Source organism: Tursiops truncatus, chromosome 15 (genome assembly GCF_011762595.2).
Source record: "Tursiops truncatus isolate mTurTru1 chromosome 15, mTurTru1.mat.Y, whole genome shotgun sequence".
Taxonomy (NCBI): domain Eukaryota; kingdom Metazoa; phylum Chordata; class Mammalia; order Artiodactyla; family Delphinidae; genus Tursiops; species Tursiops truncatus.
In genome coordinates this window covers 50,204,702-50,227,818 of record NC_047048.1, presented here as the reverse complement: position 1 = coordinate 50,227,818, position 23,117 = coordinate 50,204,702, and the positions used below count along the sequence as shown (strand labels likewise).

The following is a 23,117-nucleotide window of genomic DNA, read 5'->3' as shown; positions in this document are numbered from 1 at the left end:
CTAAATACTTTACAAAGCTGAACTCATTTCTGCTTCACACAGCCCCATGAAGGGTGCACTCTTCTTATCCCCATTTCACAGATGAAGAGACTGAGGCATGAACTAGGTAGATGACCTGTCCAGGTTTATCTAACTCCTTTGTATAAATAATGATGCAGAGGAGGGAAAACAATGGGTGGCAACAGATCTCCCCACTTCCAATCCTGCACTCTTTCCGCTGTACCTTTCCTCTTTCTGACCAACCACCATTGCCTCACAGGCTCCTTTGAAAAGTTAATGAGCTCTATGGATCTCTCCCTACAATGGAAAAATGCATCTGGACACACACACCCTGTAGATTTTCATATAATTTCAGAGTATCCAGACTCCAAACATGAACTTCAATTCAAGGAATCCTGTTCTGTTCCACTATCTTTTGAGACTGTGCTCATGGATGGTTACGTGGGGTATGCCAAGGTGCCCCAGGGCTATGCATGCATACTGAGATGTGTGTATATGTGGTGACCCTCCTGAGCATCAGAGAGGCCGTACAGTTTACAAGGAACCCAGGACTGGAGGGCAGGACTTCTGTCATTTCCTCCAACGGGGTCAGTCTTGGCAGTTGGTCGTGAAGGACACTGCACAAGGCCTTGCTCTCTCCTCAGCAACTCAAAGCGTTAGCCAAGAGGAACGCAAGCTGTAAAACTGACCTATGGGCTACTGAATTCATCCTTGTAGCTGAATGGGACAATGCCATATGTTGCTGGTTCTTTGTAGGGGTGGGTGCTCTCAGAGGCAACATTGAAGCCTCTGATTAGGAAGTCTGTCCTCACAAATGAGTTTGCATCAACTCAGTATAAGCAATAAGCTTTTGGGGTGCATCTTATCCTATTCTGTATATGATGTATGTATGCGGTAAGACAACCCAGCATCTAACCAGAATAAGGCTAATAATAATACAACAAACCATAATCTCCAGCTAAAATGAATGTCACCAAGCCAAGCTGCAAAGGCCAACTGGATAAGTTCTGAGGCAGCTCAGGACTTACTGGGAGCCTATTTTACACACATGGTTCTAACAAGTTGCCTTATCCAGTTCCCAGTCCATCACCCATTGTAAACAGATTAGAAGGGAAGAGAGGGGCTACAGCAAACAGAACATTGAAGCCACGAGCCACGTGATGGCTGATGCTCCGCAGCAAAGGAGGAGGCACAAAGAATAAACAGTCCTCACCCAGTCTGGGGCTTACTGAAACTGCCAAAAACCTCGTAACTCCCCACCCACCAGGCTCAGATCTTTCCCTGAATAATGTACACCATTGCCTTGTGAATTCTCACTCTGCATGCTCAAAGCTTAGCTCACTCCCTGACAAATCTGGACCCCATCCTGGGCTCACCATCTCAGACACAGGTTGCTCAAGACAGAAACTTAGGTGTTTTCTTTGATTTCTTCCATTCCTCAATCTTTTAACTTTCAGTCATCATTTATTGAGCAAATATTTATTGAATGCCACATAGGAGTCAGGTTCTGGGTGATGGAGAGATAATACTAATTAAAATATAAAGCTTCTATTCCATGAAGACCATATACTAGTGAGGGAGACACACAATACATAAATCGAATATATCTATATTTACAGATTTCTAGAAATTTTATATATAGAATGTTTCACTTCATCGTGAAAAAAATAAAACAAAGGGATGATGTAACATGGTGACTGCAATTTGAGTTGTGAGAATGCCAACCAACAGAAATTCTGAGCAAAGAGCACTCCAGGCAGAGGGAACAAGAAGTTCCAGAGTCAGGAATGAACCATAACCAGAAAGAAGGCCAGTGTGTGTGGCTGGAGATCACTAAATCGAGGGAGACTGGAGTGAAGTGAGGTCAGAGGGGCAGAGAAAGTGTCCTTAAGAGATCACCCTGAGGGGTTTGGATTTTTTCTAATTACAATGGAAAGCTACTGAAATACTTTTAAAAGATAGTTTGGAAAGAACTTTCAGGTGTGAAGGTAATGCTCTGTATCTTGATAGGGGTTTAGTTTACAAAGTTGTATGCATTTATCAATGGCTATATATAGAAATAGTACACATAATTCTTGTATATTATATTATATGTTCAGAAGACCAGGAAGAGAAAAAGAACTGTAGACAAATATTGAACTACAGTTAAGGATATGTATGCTGGAATATGTCTGCAATTTACTTTGAAATGGATCAAAAAATAAGATAGATTGATGGATAGATAGAGGGATGGATAGATGTGTGATAATGCAAATAAAGCATGAATGGAAAAAAAAAGCATGAATGGTAGAATCTCAGTGGTGGGGATATATGGGTGTTCAACTTTCTTTATGTTTAAAAATAGTAATACTAAAATGTTGGGGGTGGAAGCTGGTCTGATCTTATCTAACCTACATTTTACAAAGATTTTTCTGGGGACTGAATAGAGAATGGGCTGTAGAGGGTTTTTGTGGAAGCAGTGAGACAAATTACAAGGCAATGGCAATGATTTGGCCTAGGATAGCACCTCTGTACTCTCTGGAATGGATTCCCAATATGTTAATGAAGTTCTGTTCCCAGAAAACGTGAAGAAACACGAGCTGGGCGTACCTAACATGGTCTACTACTTGACTCAAAATACTGTTTTTTTGAACTGAATAAACAATGAGATAAAATTACGTATTAGAATGCTCATTGCAACTTAGTGGGATTATTTATGAAAATTTACAGTTATCTCTGAACCATTTACCTACATAGTTCCCACATTAAGATGGCACAGGAATCATCCATCACATCTTTGGTATTTCCCAGGGCTCAATAGATTCTTGTTTATAAGCACCTCAAAATTCTACACATTCTTTATAACATGTTTAAGCTACTGAAATCTGTGTGGTCTCTACATTGTGAGGAACATGCTGGTACAGATCATTATAGTGGGGAGCTTGGCAATTTAATTAGCTTCACCTTCTTCATGGGTAAATGGTAAAGCTGTGTCAAGGAGGGAAAATTAAATGGAATAATAAGAAAACTGCATAGCAAGTCTAGTGTTAATTATGATGGAAGATTTGTTTTGAAATATTTTAACGTTATGCTAGCGGAATATTTTTGTATTTATATGTAATTTCTGCTTTCATGAATTAGTTGCAATAAATTATGGTAATAACGTTTCATAAGAAACAGCATCTCTTCTTAGGGAAGGCTTAAAATATTATTATCGGGCTTCCCTGGTGGTGCAGTGGTTGAGAGTCTGCCTGCCAATGCAGGGGACACGGGTTCATGCCCTGGTCTGGGAAGATCCCACATGCCGTGGAGCGGCTAGGCCCGTGAGCCATGGCCGCTGAGCCTGCGCGTCCGGAGCCTGTGCTCCGCAGCAGGAGAGGCCACAACAGTGAGAGGCCCGCGTACTGCAAAAAAAAAAAAAAATATATATATATATATATATACATTTATTATTATTATTTAGTCAAAGTAAAGAAGACAAAATTAACTTTGAGTTATATGTTTTTGCTTTGATTTTTGTTGCTGTAATTTTTGTTTTGGTCCACAAAGGCATTTTCAAGAAGCTGGTCAAATATGGCTTTAGCAGATAAAAGACTTGAGAACCTGCAGATCTACAAAGTTCTCCAGTGTGTTCGGAACAAAGACAAGAAGCAGATAGAGAAGCTGACTAGGCTCGGATACCCTGAACTCATCAATTTCACAGACCCCGTCAATGGAAACAGTGCTCTGCACTTAGCCTCAGTTTCCAATGACATCGATATGGTCAGCTTTCTCCTGAGCCTCGGTGCTCACCCTGATGTGCAAGATAAAATGGGCTGTACTCCGACTATGAGGGCTGCAGAACTGGGCCACGAATTGTCAATGGAAATATTAGCCAAGGCAGAGGCCGATATGACTATTGTCGATAATGAAGGAAAAGGTAAGAACTCCCAGCATTTTATCCAGCAATTCGCTTTGTAGCCAGAAATCAATAAAATGCATTTTTTGCTTTCCAGCTTTAGAAATGAGTTATTTATGGTACATGGTAGTGAAAGTCTAGATTCTCACTCTTATACCAAAGGACACTATCTCCCCATGATTTGAAAATGATGCAGGTATTTCTTAGGGAAGCCAGTTCTGAGAACTTTCTCATTGAAAAATAATATTAGAATTAGTCAATCTGTTTTTTTTTTTTAACATGGAGAACTTTCAACATGACACATGTTAATATTTCCATAATCACAATCACCCATTGTAAAATATAAAGTCTCATTTAGAGCTAAAGATGAAGGAGAGCATCTCTTCTTTTTTACATTTTAGAACCTCGAGTAATACTAGATATAGGTTTTGCTCTCAAGAGCAATCTAATGTAGAAAGTAGTTGCATTTAGGAATTTGAGGGACAAAGGTGGATTCTGACATAAACTCCAACTTTCTAGTGTCATTTAAAAATGTATTTGAAAATATGGCTTAAAATTTGAGATATGGTGGGCTTCCCTGGTGGCGCAGTGGTTGAGAGTCCGCCTGCCGATGAAGGGGACACGGGTTCGTGCCCCGGTCCGGGAAGATCCCACATGCCGCGGAGCGGCTGGGCCCGTGAGCCATGGCCGCTGAGCCTGCACGTCCGGAGCCTGTGCTCCGCAACGGGAGAGGCCACAACAGTGAGAGGCCCGCGTACCGCAAAAAAAAAAAAAAAAAAAAAAAAAAAAAAATTGATATATGGCATTTCCATGATTATTCAGGTGAGATAGCCCCACTTTCTCACTCCTCCCCTCCCAAATCCCATTTCAAGACCACGATCTGGGAGCTTCTTGTCCAAATAACTCAAGGTTCTGACAGGAGGTGACACAGCCTCATGAAAATCACTAAGAAAATTACCTCCAGGCTTAATATAAATTGGTAGATTTAATCAGTTGTTCCAAAGAGTTGCTTCAAGTACAAAGCCATTAACATCAGTCCCACATTAGAGAAATGAGTCCCATTTTATAATGTTAATTAATGTTTTCTGACAGGAGCAGAGTCTGCTTTTTAACTCTCTGTGGACATGGTATTTGAAAAGTGACTTGCTTATAACAAGAGGAGAGGACAAAGAAAAGGAAGAGTTATTTAATTACTTAATGGCACCATGTAACAAAATACACTTCAGATGCACTCAGGAGTCAAATGTGTTTTAAAATGTTTTATTCTGAAAAAAACCTCTCAACGCTCTATAGAATATCATTTCCCAAAGTGTGTGTCACGGGCCACTGAATCAGTGGGATATTGATAAGTGCTACATGCAAAATTGGTTCATTCCGCTGCCAAATTTATTAGAGAAACATTGGATAAAACAAATTTAGACATGTTTATTTTACATTTGTCATACCGACCAAAACCAGTGACATTTTCCATATTTATTTGACCATGAGATAGTTTTTTAAATGGCATCTTGTATACCTGGAGTTTCATGGAAACTTCAGTACATTCAGAAGAACGGTAACAAAGAAAAGTTTACCTTCTTGAGTTTGAAACAGAGATACAAATCACAAAGAAAGCAGTCTGAGACATTTTATAGCATAAAAAACTAAAATTATAAAATGTAAGCAATCAAGGTAAAATTGGAAACGAGGTCAAATGAGTATCTGTAGCAAATGCAACAGCCATGAGGTTATCTATACTCATTCAAATTAATATTAAACCTACCAAGGTTCTGGAAGACCAAAGTATGATAAAAACAACCTGACAAATCAAATAGAAAGAATTAAAAATATAAAATGAAACTTGAAATAAATACAAAATCTTGTTTCACACGTGACCTTGTTAGTACTGCTCCCTCCAGCCTTGATTGTGGTTCATGGTATGCCTACTGCACAGAGGGCCTTGTCTTCCCATCAGTGAACCTAGCTTACCTTGCACATCCCTCAGCTCAAGGGCTGCCACTGGCCAAACTCCTTGGTTTATTCCACTGTAGTCTCTCTGCCCTTAACATCCTATTTTCCGGTGATTGACATTTGACTCACTGCACATTGTTTCAAAAGGATGAGCAAACATTTAAATGGTTAAAATAATGGAGCTTTAGAAGGATGAGGGATGTACTCTAGGTCTAACCTGTACTTTCTATTTGAACAATTTTGCAGAATATGGAGAAGGTAACACTCTAAGCCAAAAAATTATTTGTTGTCTTAGGAAATTAGTTACAGTGTCTGGAATTATTTTCTTTAAGGGTAAAGCTGGAATAGTTCCTTGTAACACCCATTCCATTGGTTCTCCCATTTATAGGAATGCATCCCCAGTCCTCAATTCAATATGCTAGTTCTATTGTGTATACATGTTTTTCTCTTTTGTTTTTGCTTCGATCTTGGAATGTTGATTTGTGTCCTTTGTGGCTTAAATAGTCAGCATGGATAGACTTTCACTGTGTGTTGCACATGCCATCATTATAAAGTAGCCATTTCATAAGTTCCTTAAGGTCTTTGTAATGAATTCAACCTCAACTGGCACTATTTTCTAGATTTTGCTGTTGTTATTGTTTATTGCTGTTTGGGTTCACTCTTACCTACTATGACTTCTCTGTCTTTGATTTTATATTTTCAACCATGTCCTTGACCATCTTTCTATTTTTAACTGTTTGAGTAACTCTATTTTAGATGCATGTTTATAAGAGATATATTTTGGTTTCTATTTTCGCATACATTGTATTTTTATTTTAATGGTAGAGTTTATCCAATTTACATTTATCTAGATGCTCCATAGGTTTGGCATCAGAACTGTCACTTATTTTATATTATGAAAACATAATATATTTAATTTATATAAATACACAAATATGTATAAAAATATTTTCCTCTATGGTCCATGTGTTCTGTGTTTTGTTTTGCTGTGTGTATATATTTTCCTTCTCACATTTTCTAAAATTAATGGTATGTTTTTAGTTCTTTTAATGGCTAACTGGACAGCGTTACATATACTTAATACTCTGTTTATTGAATTAGCACTTTAAACAGTATTCATTAATATTTCTCTATGAAAGATGAGATTGGTACAAGAACTCTTCCTCTCACCTCCTTTACCTCCCTTCCAGTACCTAATTTTAGTACATTAAAATCATTTTAGTTCTTTCAGTGATTCTTTTCATACCTTTAAATAATAAGCATCTATCTCTTTATCTGTTTTAAATAATATCTCAAACTCCAGCAGTAAAAGATAAAGAAAATCAAATGATTACACTGTCTCTCCTTCCCTCTCTTCCCTCCAAGTTTTGTTAAATTACATTATTATTTCTACATTACTGTGAATTACAATATTATTTTCTGTATCTAGAATTCCTAAGGTGATTGAACTTTGGTTCAATGGTTGAAGGGATTCAACATCTATCAAGGGTCTTTTAGTCACATATTCTCTGTTGATCCCCTGTTAGACTCATTTTTGTCATCAAGTAGTTTAGCTCACTCCTTTGGGCTTATATCTTTTGATTTCTTGCATCTTTAAACTTATTGTCCATCACTTTTATATATGAACAATACCTTGACTGAGTATTAAAAATTCTCTGTTTTCTATTCCAAGTGACATTGTAGAGCTATTTTGGTTATTTTCTAGCACTGAATGTTGCTGTACCAAAGTCTTGCAGCCAGCTTGACTTTTTCTCTTTAGAAATGACTTGAATTTTTAACTGGATGCTCACAGGACACTTTCTTACCTAGCTTTACCTAGGCACCATCTTATGGATTGTTCTTAATCAATTTTTCCTGAGACTCAGTATACTCTGTCAGATCTAGGTTTTTCCTTCAAGAGAGTTTTCTTCTATTATATCTCTCCATTTCTTTCTGTTCCATTTGTTCTTTTATCTTTGAATACCAATTACATACATGTTAAATATTCTTTGCCTCTCTAGAACATTTAAACTCTTGCATCATTTCAGTTACATTTTTCTTTCAAGTTCTTTCAAGTTTTTCTTCCATGTCCCTGACCATGGTTTTGGCGATGTCTGCTCTCCTTTTTCCTGCTTCCAACATGAACCACTTTCATTTCCTTAGTGGTTTTACAATATTTTTCTCTACCATTTCTTTTTTTAAGCTTTGCTTGCTCAAATTCAACTTTTCCTTCTATTTATCTTTTATTGTCCTAGAAGTATTTATTATAAGTTCAGTCTAGCTTTGCACTTTTGTTTCAGAAAAAAATGTATTTGATTTCTTTGTTGTCATGGAAATGGGTCAGTCAATAATTTTCATGTCGTATAGTTTTTTGAGTATATAATTTTTGCCTATGTTTATCATCAAGTTTCTTTCCTTACCTTTCTTTCAGTATATTTTTTCATAGGTCACATGCTGGTTTCTTGTTGATTATTGTTCCTCTTTGAATGAAGCCTCTTTTTAGAGTCAAGTCATTACAAAGTCAGTCTGAAGTTTGACTGCTGTTTACCTGACTTTCTTACCAGGGGAATATAAACAATACCCCAGGTCTGTAGTACATTTTTGACATGGGTTATGTTGAGGGTCTGTATGTCACAGGTGCTGGGTATGAAGATTTAGCATTTTTCTCTCTTCAGTAAACAAAATGATTTGCCAAAATGTCAGAGCCCCTTGCCATCTAGTTTTTCTTCTCACTGCTACTGTACAGACAGCCTGCTTCCTATAAACATGGCTGGTCTGCACATTTCATCATTATGTACCATCTCCTTTGCCACTCTGCAGTTTCAGAGGGGATCCAGGGATCCACCAATAGTCCTCTGGCACACACACCCCTGTATATTCCAAGAAGGGACACTGGGGTATAGACTGCAGGATGCCAAATACCCAGGGTCAACCGGAGCTCACATCCCAGCACTCAAATTCTTCCCAAACAAAGTCTTATCACATTTTGGTTATGATTGTTTTCTGGCTCTTATATGAGGTTGGGTTTCTTTTCTGGTATCTCTGTCTTGGTGTTTCAGTTGATTTCAGAGGGAAAACCAAGGCATAAACATCTTTGCTCTATCTCCTTCAGCTAGCTAATTATGAATTTGTAAATTATTGTTTGTTCCTTCCTATGTGATCCAAATATAGAGAGACTACTAATTAAGTATTCTTTGGGGATTCTATTTTTCTACAGGTATTTTGTTTTACTGCATTTTACCTACTAAGAGGCATTATCGCTGTGCACTGATTGCCTTGGAACATGGTGCAGATGTCAACAATTGTACCTATGAAGGAAAGCCAATATTCCTTAGAGCTTGTGAAGAAGCACATGATGTTAAAGATGTGTGCCTGACATTTTTGGAAAAAGGAGCCAATCCAAATGCTGTCAACTCAGTATGACTATTCCTGTGATTATAAATATTCCTTTTTTCAATTATAGAAAAAAATTTCAATACACTAATAATCTCTATTAGTGTATTTTTTCATTTGAATATGATAAAATTATCCTGTTAGTTTAGACTGTTCATTTCTGTTCAAAATACTTTAAGATGATATACTTTCATCATCTTTATATGGCATGGCCATGATTCTACAATCTATTTCCTAATTATGTTTGGAAAATTGGTATTTATTATGTATAATGTTAAAAGATCATTACAGGAAATAGAAAAGATATTACTGATGCCTAATAAAAATTTATCTTCTTCAAAAGAAAATATGTAGTTCTGCTGTTCCCCTTAATCATTTTGCTCCCTCTCCTCATTTGGCTAATTTTATTCAGTTTTCTTATCTTTTAATTGTCATTTCCCAACAATAAAAATAGATTTTCTTCTCATTGGAAAACACCTATAGCCTAATTTTAGCATGTGTTTTACCCTCTTTTCTCCCTTAATGCTCTACTTTCTTTACAAGAAACTGCATTTTTCAGCATGATGTTCTTACAGGGACTTTTGGTGTGACCTTGACTCTGATTTTAGAATTCTACATTTTGGACACTGACCCATTTTACTGGCTTCATTTTTCCTATTTGTTACGTGAAACCAATAAAACTGTACAGAACTGAACGTGTCAGTGTGACTCTAAGGCCAAATGGATTTAGACCATATTTATACGGAATATGTTATTTAGTATGACAGGGATAAACAGCATCTGATCTGTTTCACGTCCAGTCCACAGGTCGCACGGCTTTAATGGAAGCATCAAGAGAAGGAGTGGTAGAACTAGTTCGAGGGATATTGGAAAGAGGAGGTGACGTGAATGCATTTGACAATGACAGACATCACGCCGCACACTTTGCTGCCAAAGGAGGCTTTTTTGATGTAATAATCTACTCTTTGCTTTAAATTTTGTTGCTAAAAATATTCTCTTCTTTTTCTCAACATCTTAAAATATCATGTAGGTTACACTGATAGAATTTTTTCTGAGTTATCATCTTGATTTTCCAAAATAATTCTAAAACTATATTTTAAACCAAATATTAACCTTCAAAATATATTTTAGCTCTTTATTCAGTTTTATCTGCTTGCTAACTTATTCTTTTAATATTGCTAATAATGTTTTTCTATATTTTTAATTATGACAGCTTAAAGGTTTTGCCAACTGGGATTACTCCATTTTATGACTCCATTACACATTAGAATTTTCACGGTGGGGAGAACAATGCCAATATACTCATCTCCCTGATGTTTGAGGCATCTAATGACTCATCTAAATTTTTAACTCTAAGTGTTCTTATTATCTGGATATATCAGCAAAGGATATCTCATAGGTACAGTGATATTGCAGAAACAAAATAGAAATCGATGCTATCCTATTTTTTTAAATTCTGAATTATATCTAAAATTTCTTTACTGAGTTTTTCTGAGTTTTAACATAATTATCTTTACTTTTGTCATAGCATCTCTTCCCTGCAATAAAAGTATATATCACAGTAGAAGTCACATCTGTTTGGTAAAGAATTTGCTCCCCTGATGATGCTTGCCATAGTCTGATGCTTTCTAAAATTGCCTAAATTTACTTCAAAACAGTAGTTCCCCAGCTGAGTATAGAGTTTTCTATACTCTAGATCAATGTTGTTTGATAGAACTTCTGGCAGTGATGGAATTGTTCTGTATCTGTGCTGTACAATGTGGTACAATACACTACACTTGTGGTTTTTGAGTACTTGAACTGTGGCTAGTGGAAGTAAGGAACTGAATTTTTAAAATTTGTTTTCTATTTAATTCATTTTAATTTAATTCAAATTGACACTCTGGATAGCACAGGTCTAGGTCCCAGTTTTCATTCAGTAAATGTACATTCCTATTCCTCTACAATATCCACTATTTATTTTGCAGATATTGAAGCTTCTCTTTGCCTACGACGGAGACATGGGGCTGATTGCAATGAATGGCAACACACCACTTCATTATGCTGCTATGGGTGGTTTTGCAGATTGCTGTAAATATATATCTCAGCGAGGTAAAATGGTCTACCAATTTCATGCCTAAAGAATTTATAATTTTCCCTCACTGTAGATGAGCAGAGAATTTCAGCCTGTCAAATGTCAGTTGCTTATCTCACACATATATGTAGAAAGAAAATTAAACTTTTTTTCTTATTTACCTTCTGTTAAATCATGAATCTGGCCTTGAAGGTGATAAAAATTCATTTCTCAAGTATTTTTAGGTTATTATTAAAAATCTAAAGAGAATTGTTTATGAGTCAACCAATTATTAAGATGCTTATAGTTATTAAATTCCTATTTAAAAATGTAAATATCAATCTAAAAAAAGACAAACACTAGACACCATGTCTTTTAGTTTGCATTCTTAATTATTTTATTTTTAAAAAGGTACTATCATGTCAAGTTCATAGATAACATTTCTGGGTAATTTTAAATTATAGAGGAAATATTTTGGGGAGAAACACATGAAATAAATGAAAAATTTCATGGAACATTTGGAATATAAGTAATATTTATTATTTTAGATTTTTCTGTAGCTTTCAAATAATTATTAACTTAGGAATATAAACTATGTTTTGTATAGCTTAATGTATTCCTTAAAATAGTAATATTAGCCAATTAAGTTTAAAGATTTGGATCTATTTGGTGTTAATTACATGCTAATTAAATGTACATTCAAAGTTATTAACTCTTTGTTAGAGAGGGAGCTGCATTCTGCTGAATGTTACGGTAGTGTTTTTTTTTTTTTTTTCCAGTTTATGAGAAATGGGCAGAAACTTAAAGTTCAACAACTTTATAATAGAGCAGAGAAAGTGTTTTTATTTTCCTGTCTTCTACAGAGGAACAGAAATTTTGAAGTCACTGGGATCTGAGAGAGCCTATACTGTAACCACTAACGTTATAAATAAGACTAACGTGCCTGCATAACTAATGGTGTAATAACTGGTCCACTTTGACTTTTTTCACGTTATACAAAGCTCACATTCTTTCCCCATTCCCCTAAAATACAAAGCAGATAAAGGAAAATATATCAACTGCAATTTTTGCTGTCATCAACTGTCTCATCAGTCTTATTTTCAAAGCTGTTACCATCAGCAGATTATTCTGACACTTCATTTTTAACATTGTGTATTTCTAGAAACTAAAGATCTGCCCAGATTGAGACAAGCTTCTTCAACTTTAACATGCTGATTCCTTTCTTATTGGGACAAACATCGCCCAATATATACTCTACCATTTATGTACTCCTGGGATAAAATCAGAGAAAGCAAATTGAGAAGTAAAGAGCCAGAGCCTGCCAAAGGCCTTGCCTGGTGATGCAGAAAAGTTTCATCCTCCTGGCTGGCTCACAAGACTAGGCTGTGTTTCTGAAATAAATGTCTGAAAATGTTCTGAGTTCTGTAGCATGTTTGGAAGTACAACCACCAGATCCTATGTGGGTGACCTATTTCCATACCAGGCAATTGCTTATCTAAGGCAATCAGAGCAGCAAGAAACCATTGGTCACGAAATGCTCATTTCTGAGTAAACTCCCTGAGTGTAGCCTCTTTTATTCTTAAATGTGAGGGCTGGATTCCTTTCCCACATTAAACTACCTTCCTCAGTATGCTCCTCTTTTGTCCCTGATCTTGTCCCTAGAGTAATTTACAACTCCCTGTAGGCAGTGTGAGGCCAGATCCAGGGGAGAGGAGGGGAGTTTGGAATAGTTCTCCTGAAGCCCCTGTTCAGGGTTCTCCTTCTCTTGGGCCTTTTGCCAGCAGTCAGCTGAAAGTTGAGTATCTCAGCCACAGAGGCACATAAATCACAAAGGGAATGAATGAATCTTTATTTACTAATGATAAAAGAGGAGACAAAATCAAAGAGAGAAGAAAATGCCTTCATATCTTTAAGCTGGGATGTTGGCGTCTTTTATCCACACAAAATTTCTAACAGGGAGGAAACTGGGAGCAGAAGAAGGCAAGATAAAGCCGCTTTAAAACCCTTTGATCCTTAGTGCTGGGCTGAATATAGGAGTGGATTGGGAGATGGTAGATAAACCCCCAGACACCCTGAATAAGCGAAAAAGCTAAATAAAAACAGCATACTCAAGATGACTATGGAATTATACTATGTAATTATTATGCTGTGGAATTATACTGTTGAGACCAGTCTCAGGTCCCTTTCCCAATAAGTCACTATTCTTCAAACTGTCCAATATAAAAATTTTAGAATCTTTATTGCTCCAATGCTCTTTTTGAGTTTTTCTATCACTAGTAAAATTATCAGCCTTCACATAAAATTTTAATTTTTGACAATGCCATAGGAAGTGCTAATGTTGGAAAACACTGGTAATTAATTTTCTTTTTGATAAGGAATAAAACTATAAAGTGTTGGAGGGACGGGTTTTATTTTTGCATTCGGCGACCTTTACATTTTGGATGCTAGAGATACTGAGGTTAGAGAATCTTTTTTGATTATGTGATGCTTGCAAAGCAACAGAAGAGCCTTCTAGATTCAAAACACTAGAAAGAGCATCTTCATAGTCTGACTTATAATGGGTTTTTAGTGTCTCCAGACATTTATTACAGACAACACAGCCTTCTTGATAGCATTAAGTAGACTCCTTGATGCATTCAGAAAAGTTTATTTCTTTGGAGAATGCTTACATATAATGTTGGTCCCATCATTTTAAGTAAGGGTCCAAAAAGGAAAACGAATTTTAATGCCTAATTGCACAGTTCTTATTCTTTCACGTTTGATGAACAAATTACTTTTTCTTCTGTTAGGCTGTTCCCATGACCTTACTGCAAAACAGCAGGTCAATATAAATTACACTAACTTCATGTAGAATACAGTTAAAGCATAGTTTAAGATTTTACACAGATTTAGTCATAATCGTTCAAAAGAAGCAGGTGTCAGTTATCATCCTGAGTTCCTAAGGTCCTATTTAAGCTGTTTGAATCCAGCTTCCTTCCAAATTCAAATGTCACCCTTACTCTTTCCCGCTAGTCAGGAAGCCTCCTTAGCAAGTATCCCAATATGATATTTGTTTCAAATATCTATAGGGATTAATGTCCTAATCCTTTGGGAAAAGATACTATCAACAGGAAACATATCTCCCTCAGAATTCACCAAAGTAAAGCTCACGGAAAAAAAAAAAAATCATAGCTTAATTTTGTAGTTATAAGAGCTAAATGTGCTTACCTCTATATACAAGTAATTTGGGGAGCAACTTTTGATTAATCACTAGAAACTTTAAAAACTGTTGGATGCATGTCATTTGTGGAGTCATGCAGATGCCTTGGCACCATTATAATCATGATGCTTCCTGTTTTAGGATGTGATCTGAAATGGAAGAATTTGGAGCATAAAACGCCCAGGGCCTTGGCTAAGGAAGGCGGCTTTAAAGCAGCCACCAAAGAAATACGGCGGGCGGAGCAAATCGCTAATAAACTGGCCCGGCCAGGAGCCCAAAATCCGAATCCACAATTGTACCTGAAACTTCACGATTGGTCCATAGAACATGAGACTTTCCTTCGGGAAGCCCTTTCGTTTGTGGACAGGGGCGATGGGACAGTCACCAAGGAAGACTTTGTGCTGGCGCTGGAGGAGAGGCAAGATTTTATGAGCTCAGAACAGATAGCTACCATAGCTCAACTTCACGAAAAAGTCCGGGGCGGAGGGGTCAACATTAACGATTTCTTTAAAGGAACCAAATACTTAAGCAAGTCTTATGTCCTGGGATCCTATGGACCTAAGAAAATTAAAAAAGGGATGGCCAAAAAAGCCAAAAAAGGCAAGTTTGTTTTACCCTTCCCAATCTGCATCATCCCTGACCACGTGTTTCCACGCCAGAGCGAAGGTGGGCTGCCTTGTTACATGATTGAAACCTACAAGCATGTAACTGATTGCAATCGCTTTAACGGAGATCATCCACCCGAACATCCCATTCAGGATGACTCTGCTTGGTACATTGATGATCCAGGGAAGGTCTTTTCAAACATTAATTTTATCACCAAGGCGGGAGACCTGGCATCTCTGAAAAAGGCGTTTGAATCAGGAATACCTGTGGATATGAAGGATAATTATTACAAGACACCCCTAATGACTGCATGTGCCAGTGGAAACATAGATGCGGTCAAGTTTCTTCTTGAAAAAGGGTATGACTTTTGGTTGAGTGAAATTTAGATTTTTGGGAGCCTTCACATTTCAAGGAAGGCTAAGACACATTCAGCTCCAGAATTTAAGTAGTGCAAGAAAGGGCTTCATTCCTGAAGTCCAGATCACAAATAGATCCTATACTGGGAACCAGGCTAATGGAACATAGGAGTGTGTGTACACAAAGACCGTTTGCCAATAACAGCTATGCACAAAGTGAAGGCCAAGAAGTTTTCTCTCTGAGGGAAAACAAAGCCTTCTGATTAGGTATCCCTGGCCTCCCAAGACAATTTAATTTGGTCTCAGAGCTTTACCTACATGATGTGGAGTTGCTTTTTATTTTATTTTAAATTAAAAACAATCTTTTTATTGTGGTAAGAACAGACAGCATGAGATCTACCCTCTTAAATTTTAAGTGTAGGGTACAATATTGCTAACTATAATCACTATAGTGATTATAATATTGTAGAGCAGATCTCTAGAACGTACTCACTTTACATGGAGTCATTTTTAAATCTGTCTCTTTTTTCTTTCTTTCTTTCTTTTTTTTTTTGGAGAGGATCCCAACGAATTCAAGCAATTTGTTGGTAGCCATAATGACTAAGCACCATTTCATTCCCCTTTCCTTGGTTCATTTGTAAATATCTTTAAAATAACAAAGCATGACATTTAGTTTAACTTTTAAATCTAAAGCAATTTCTCAGGCTTAAGTCCTTCTTTTTACCATTGCTGAATAACCTGGGGTAACTTTCTTAACCTTTTTGTGCCTCAGTTTTCTCATTTTTATAACGGGGTTCTAATGGAACTCAGCTCACAGGATTTGTTGAAGATTAAATGAGTTAAAATATGTAAAGCACTTAGTAGCCCAGTAATTGCAGACTTGATAAAAGATATTATTGTTATTATTACTATAATGTTTAACTTCAAAGAAGGATTTAAATGTGTTTATTATAGAGAGGGAGTATAAAGCAACTAATGACAATGTGAAGTGTTGGGCAGAGAATTTTTAAATAGGACTAAAATTTTATTTTATCTTTTCATAGTTTCTGGATGATTTATTGCTTTCAATAAAATCAAAAGAATTAATTTTCTTTTTTCATTTAATATTGGAGTATAGTTGATTTAAAATGTTGCTCTAGTTTCAGGTGTATAGCAAAGTGATTCAGTTATACATATACATATCCATTCTTTTTCAGATTCTTTTCATATATAATTACAGAATATTGAGTAGAGTTCCCTGTGCTATACAGTAGGTTCTTGTTCATTATTTATTTTAAATATAGTAGTGTGTATATGTTAATCACAAACTCCCAATTTATCCAACCCCCTCACCTTTCCCCTTTGGCAACCACAAGTTTGTTTTGGAAGTCTATGAGTCTGTTTCTGTTTTGTAAATAAGTTCATTTGTATCATTTTTTGATACAAAATTTTGATACATTATAATGCTTAAAATTTTAATAATGAAGGTGCATTTAAAAATTCATAACATACAGAGAAAGTAGATACAAAATGAAATAATATAACTTTTCTGTTTCCTGTTAGCTTTGATCTTTCATCGGATCCAGTTTTTCCCTGATTTTAATGATGCAAAATTGTAGCCCTTAGGTTACAATTGTAACCTAAGGATCTAAGGGTTAAAATTGTAACCCTTAGGGTCTAAGCACCTTTTAAACTAAACAAAATGTATATATACACAAAGTTAAGACTGTTATAAAATGAAGGACACAGGTCAAGAAAAATTATGGCACAGAATTTAACTTGACCCAAACCTTCCTTGGTTTTCAGTTGAAAAACCTGATAAAACTATGATATCTTCCTTAGCATTTTTATCCTCTAGTGCTTGGAATAACCCATATTTTTAGCTCATGCATCTACCTCATTTTACAGGGCTAACGTCAATGCAACAGATAATTTTCTGTGGACTCCGCTTCATTTTGCATGCCATGCCGGCCAACAGGATATTGTTGAGCTTCTTGTTAAATCTGGAGCCGTGGTAGATGCCCTTTCAATCAACAACTCAACTCCCTTAAGTAGAGCCATTGAGAGCTGTAGACTGGATACTGTAAAATACCTACTTGATATTGGTGCTAAATTCCAGCTGGAGAATAGAAAAGGCATGTGTTCTCATTATGGGTGATTAGGGTTAGAAAAGGAGGATTTATGTTAGTTTCCAAACCCGTTTAAATCTATTCTTGTAGGACCACATTTTCCCTTGAGTCACTGCTGCAAAAACAAACCTGAGTAAATGTTATGGAACTTTATCGTATACACAGTGCTTCTCAAATCATTGGTGTGAAAGAACCAGTTCTTTATGTTGGTGATCCATTGTGGATGGAGACTTTTGCAAAATACAATGAAAATGATTTAGAAAAATGAAGAGGAAAAAGCCCATAAAATACAAGTCCAAACTTTTTTTTTATCATTGGATTCAAATGACATAAAATTGCTATAAAAATTTCTAAATGTAAAAAAACATTTACTCTTAATCCCTGTATTTATTTCACTGTGGCTGTGTAACCATTAGTTTGTAGACTGACACCAGTCTGCAGATCACATCATGAGTCATCACTTTGTCTTAACAGTCAATTCCTAATAATCAGCATAGTTTGAAGCCTCTGTAGACTTTGGATTCCTTCTAAAGTTGGACAAATCATTCCTGAATTGAGGCTCTTTCTAGGAATGGAAATGGGAAGCCTACCTATGTCATAAATATCCCATGTAAATACGTGGAGGTGTTATTTTCTTAGAGTGGAACCCATTGCTTCCTTTGGATCTGAAGGAACTTCAGTATCTCTGGCTGCTTCAGGCTGCCTCTGAGTCACAGGTAATATTGTTAGGCCTGCCTGAGGACGTTACAGGTGTCATAATACCCAGCAATCTGCATAGAGCACTTGAGACCTCCAGTTTCCCAAGCCTTTTTGAATACACCTCCTTCCATCATGGGAAGGGGAGGACAATGTAAAATTGTCACACACAAAGGAATGTGTGCACTGTGGGGAGAGAACCAGCACTCAGATATTCAAAATGTAATCTACCACTATTTCCTATCAACTTTTTAAGAAACATGCTCAAAATAATTAACAAGAATAAATGGTTTTGCTGGTAAATGGCACTCTAAATGATGAGATTGTAGAGCTGGTGCCACCTTAGAGAGTATCTGATCCAGCTCTGTGACTTTATACATACCATTCACTTCAGTAATCACCCTTGGTACTGCATGCTTAGAGCTGATGTGCTGAGATTTTGCTACATGGTTTATTATTAATCTGTTTAATGAAACTCTGAATTTATGTTTTGAGCAGGGCATAGTGCCATGGATGTTGCAAAGGCTTATGCTGACTATAGAATAATTGGTTTGATTAAGGAAAAGCTGGATAACTTGCCAAAACCAGCAGAAACTCAAAAAACAAAAGGCAAGCCACTGCTTAAAGTGAAAACTGAAGGCCCTGAGATTAAGAAAGAAGAGGTATGAAAAGCAGTTGACCTCCCATTAGTAACTGGTGGGGCTGCGGCACCATTTACATATTGTTACAGGACATGGGCAAATAATACGCAGTCCATGTTTTCAGCACCATTATGCAATAGTATTCAAGAAATATCTAGCAAGAAAGTTCCTGTTACTGAAAAGCCTAAAAAGTACTCATTGCAAACAGAACCCACACAAAAACCAGTTGGTTCAACTAAATACCATTAGAATGTTGGAAAAAATAACTGGTATTGGATATGTATACACTCAGACCTGAATTATACAGATTTGATGGGATGGCCCCAAAAGGGGAAGAAGAGTAACCCTTATGAGAAATGAAGTAAAACATGATTTTCCTTCATTTTGGTTTCATAATCTTTCACTACCCACCTTACCACCCCACTCCCAAAGAATTTTAATGATTACTATGAACCCAGGGATATGTAACTTGGATATCCTGCAAAATAACTCTAGAAGGTTTTAAAGGTGTCAAATTGTCCCTGGTAATCTGGAATGGTTTGGGTGCCTCTAAATTAGCAGCAGAAGATCGAGGTTGTTGTTTATGGGGATTTCTGAGACACCAAGAATTTGTCATTCATTAGCAGGAAGCTTTAAGTACATTTCTAGACTGAAAGCTTCTTTTAGGGAAGCAGATGGATCCCTAGAGATCCTTGGCTGACATAGGATAGGGGATGAAATTCAAGAAGGAAAAGCTTTAATGCTATCAAATTAGAAAGGGTTAGAGAAATGTAGGTGGTAGGAAGTAGATAGAGTTGAAGGGATGATAGGCAGACAACAGAGAGTAGTAAGCATAGAGGAAGAGAGTAAGGATGGCCAGAGGTGAAGGAGGATTGATCAGCTAAAGCTCCTGATACATGCACCATTATCATTTTGGTAGGAATACACCCTTCTGATTAATAATGTCCACAGGTCAAGGATGGATATCTGAAAAACTTTTGTGATCTGTCACTAATACTAATTAAATAAAGTTAAACAAGGCAAACGAATGATCTCTCCTCACTCAAAATTATAATAATATTCTATTTCATTTCAAATTATAATTTGTATAGTAGCATTTTTAGTTTTTTCTGGCTTCAGAGTAAGATGCGGAACAGCAAATAACGTTAGGAAGTATATATAGGTTTTTGCAATTGACAGGTTTTTTTTTGGTCTTGTTTCCAGGAGCCACTTTCATCAATGTATACTGTACCAACCATAGTGGAGAAAAAGAAGGTGCATAAGGATAATGTGGCTTACCTCAATTCATTGATTACCAGTGGTTATACCAAGAAAGTGGATATCACATTTATTCCACAGAGGGTAAGTACTTTAGAAAGATCATAACATGGTATAAACTCATGATGTCATTTTTCAAATACTTTTTATGCAGAGCACCCAAATGTCCTTATCTTTTCTAGTTATTATTTGGAGGTGTCCTTTTTCTAGGTCCTACTACTTCTGACTAAGTAAGTCCAACTTGTATAGCTTCCAATATCTGGTATTACTCTTTTCTGTATTAACATTTTAATTTTCCTTGAACAATTGAAATCTTCTTCAGTTAGTGCCATTCCTTATAGCCATGTAGTCACCGAGTTCTATAGATACTTTCTCTGGGTACTCCTTAGAGCCCAACCCTTCCTCTTTTTACACACTATCACCATCTCACTTGGGAGTTTCATACTAATCAAGACTGGATTTATTCAGTGGCTTCCTTAAACATCTACAATTAAAAAGGTGAAGATGTCTTTGGAGAATAAGAGTGGTCTTGACAATGTGCATCAAGCCATGCTGAATAAGAGACCACCAGCTCCTTCTGCCCTCTACTGTGAAAATAATTTTGACTTCCCCATGAGACATAAAGGCAGTAAACCCAAACTATCGATTAACTCCATTGCTTCCTGGTTTTGACATCCTAAAAATGATCAGCAGCTGGCCTAAGGGTCATCAGAGAGGTAACTGAAGAGCATTTCAGTTGTCCAAATAGTCACCATCAGAAACAGCGATGCCCACATAACCAAAAATGTTGTGTAAGAGATAAAAGAGATTTAGAAATAAATTTGATAGTTTTAAATTAACCATCTTGAAGATTGTCTGGATATTGGCATGTTTATTGGCCATCATATTCACACCTGCTCTGGATGTGGTTGTTTATTTAAGATCTGGAGTCCCAAAGCCACCACAGCAGAGCTGATCAGGAAGAGGGAACTGCGCCGGGAGCGGTTCTCGTACGAGGTAGATTTTGATGACTTCATGATGCCCTTTGGGAAGCACATCACAGAGAAAGCGCAAGCATTGAAAGCTGCCTTCAAGACCTAAATCACAGCAGTTGCTTCTTGGGATAAACATTTTGAGGCCCAGGGACCAAACGTTGGAGAAAGTAGATATTTCCATTAAAGCCAAAACAATCCACAAGTAACCAAATATTTGTTTTTGCTTTAACAGCTATAAATATTCTGAGCTGTCTAGAGAAGGTGTGTTTTATTTTGCAATGAACTGCATGTTATTCTGCATAAATCTCCCAATTTCCCTCAAGAATGTAGTAGAATACATGGCATTTTTTGTTATAAGCATAGTGTCATCGTCAAAGAATTTACAAGATTTACACCATTATGTTTGTTAAAGATATCATTTTAGTGGAAATGGATGAAAACAATTTGATATTAGGGAAGAGAAGTCGTTTTTAATCCATTAAGAAAGCAGTTTTGTTCTCACACATCATAAGTGATATGGATTAGATTTTGTTTTTTTATGGCATTGGTATATTAGAAGACAGGCTAGTTATTTTGTAAAATGGTTGTTAATTGGGTCTGATTTGTCTTACATTTCCTCAAGAATAGATTCAGGTGATGCATCTTAGGCAGGAAGACCACTGACATGATGGTGTGCCCTTTTCAGTACATCATATCAGGAGGCACATGATGTTGCTATGGGATGTAAACTTTGTCACCTTTCATCCCTTGATTAAAAGTGGTATGTACTTGGTTTCTCCTCTGTAAAGTTACTCTTTTTCCTTTTGTACTTAATAAAAATCTCATGGATACATCCTTTGAAACTACGTAAATTTCCTGTTACTCCCATGACTTTCACCCTCTAATTTTAACACTCATGGATGACTTTTGCCTGAAAAAATTATTACAGTGATGGTTGCCATAAAATTATGTTCTAATCTCATCATTCTTTCTACATTTCTTAGTTGGTTTTGTATTGTTGGTCAGAGCTTTCTCTTCTTCACCATTAATTTGTGTATTGGTTATGTAATCAGTATGGACTCACGGTTTTCTTTTTCGCTTAATGGGTTACAATCATTTACTACCATTATTTATTTTGGTGCTCAAATTGTTCCTGATTTGGCCAGTGGAAGCTCCTTCAAGCTAGCTCCTGAGGACAAGACATTTTGTTTCCTTAAGTAACTAGAGGACTCTTTATTTCTTGAATGTGAGGGAAGATGACTATCCATGGTTTCATTCGGGAGCAAGGAAAATGAGTCTGCAATGGGAGATTTTCAGAGTCTACAATTCTCTGCTATCACCCGGTGAATACAACACATTCTCAATGCCAGTTTCATAGATAGTGCTGTTCTGTGATCACCCTCAACCATCTGCAAACATAAACTGAGAGAAAGTGTTAATGTCAAATCCTATTCTCTCTCATATATATCAAGTGTTTATATTCATTTGAATGACTCAACAACATGCTTGAATGAGAATTGTGTGAGGAGACATTCAAGTGACTAACTTTATTTTGGGTTTAACTCTAAACTCAAACAGAGCAAAGCCAAAGTTCTTTGATGCCCCATAAGGCCATTAGTGCTATTCAAAGAGTGGTCCATCAATCAACAGCATCAACATCACCTGGGAGCTTGGCCCCCTCCCACAAAATTATTGTACAGAATCCTATATAAGAATAAAAAATATTTTGTAGAGGGCATTTTACTGGCATAAAAAGACAGTCTGTCAAACTTAAAAATGTTAAGTTAAAAAATATTATAAATAGTATGAATAGTAATTTCAGACTTGTAGATATGCAACACACATAAATAGTAATTTTTCTGGATTTTAGAATTATGAATTGACTGTTATCTTATTTTGCTCATCTGTTTTATTTTTTACATTGAATATTAATTTACAATAAAAAACAAACAACAGAAGACAAAAAATACAAGTCAACCCAAAAGTCCAGCATACCAAAGTGATTTTATTAGTATTTGCCTCTTTTATTCCCTTATATATATTGACTTA

General features: G+C 36.4%; 1 protein-coding gene across 1 annotated transcript; it reads left to right on the top strand.

Moving 5' to 3' along the window:
- Positions 1–345: 345 nt before the first annotated feature.
- On the top strand, positions 346–21,914 carry ANKEF1 (ankyrin repeat and EF-hand domain containing 1). Its single transcript, XM_004327104.3, has 9 exons — positions 346–3,898; positions 9,024–9,223; positions 10,000–10,149; positions 11,167–11,290; positions 14,593–15,415; positions 17,301–17,527; positions 18,716–18,879; positions 20,062–20,199; positions 21,037–21,914. Exons 1-9 carry the CDS (start codon positions 3,553–3,555, stop codon positions 21,193–21,195), a joined length of 2,331 nt encoding a protein of 776 aa, XP_004327152.1. The 5' UTR covers positions 346–3,552; the 3' UTR covers positions 21,196–21,914.
- Positions 21,915–23,117: the final 1,203 nt, after the last annotated feature.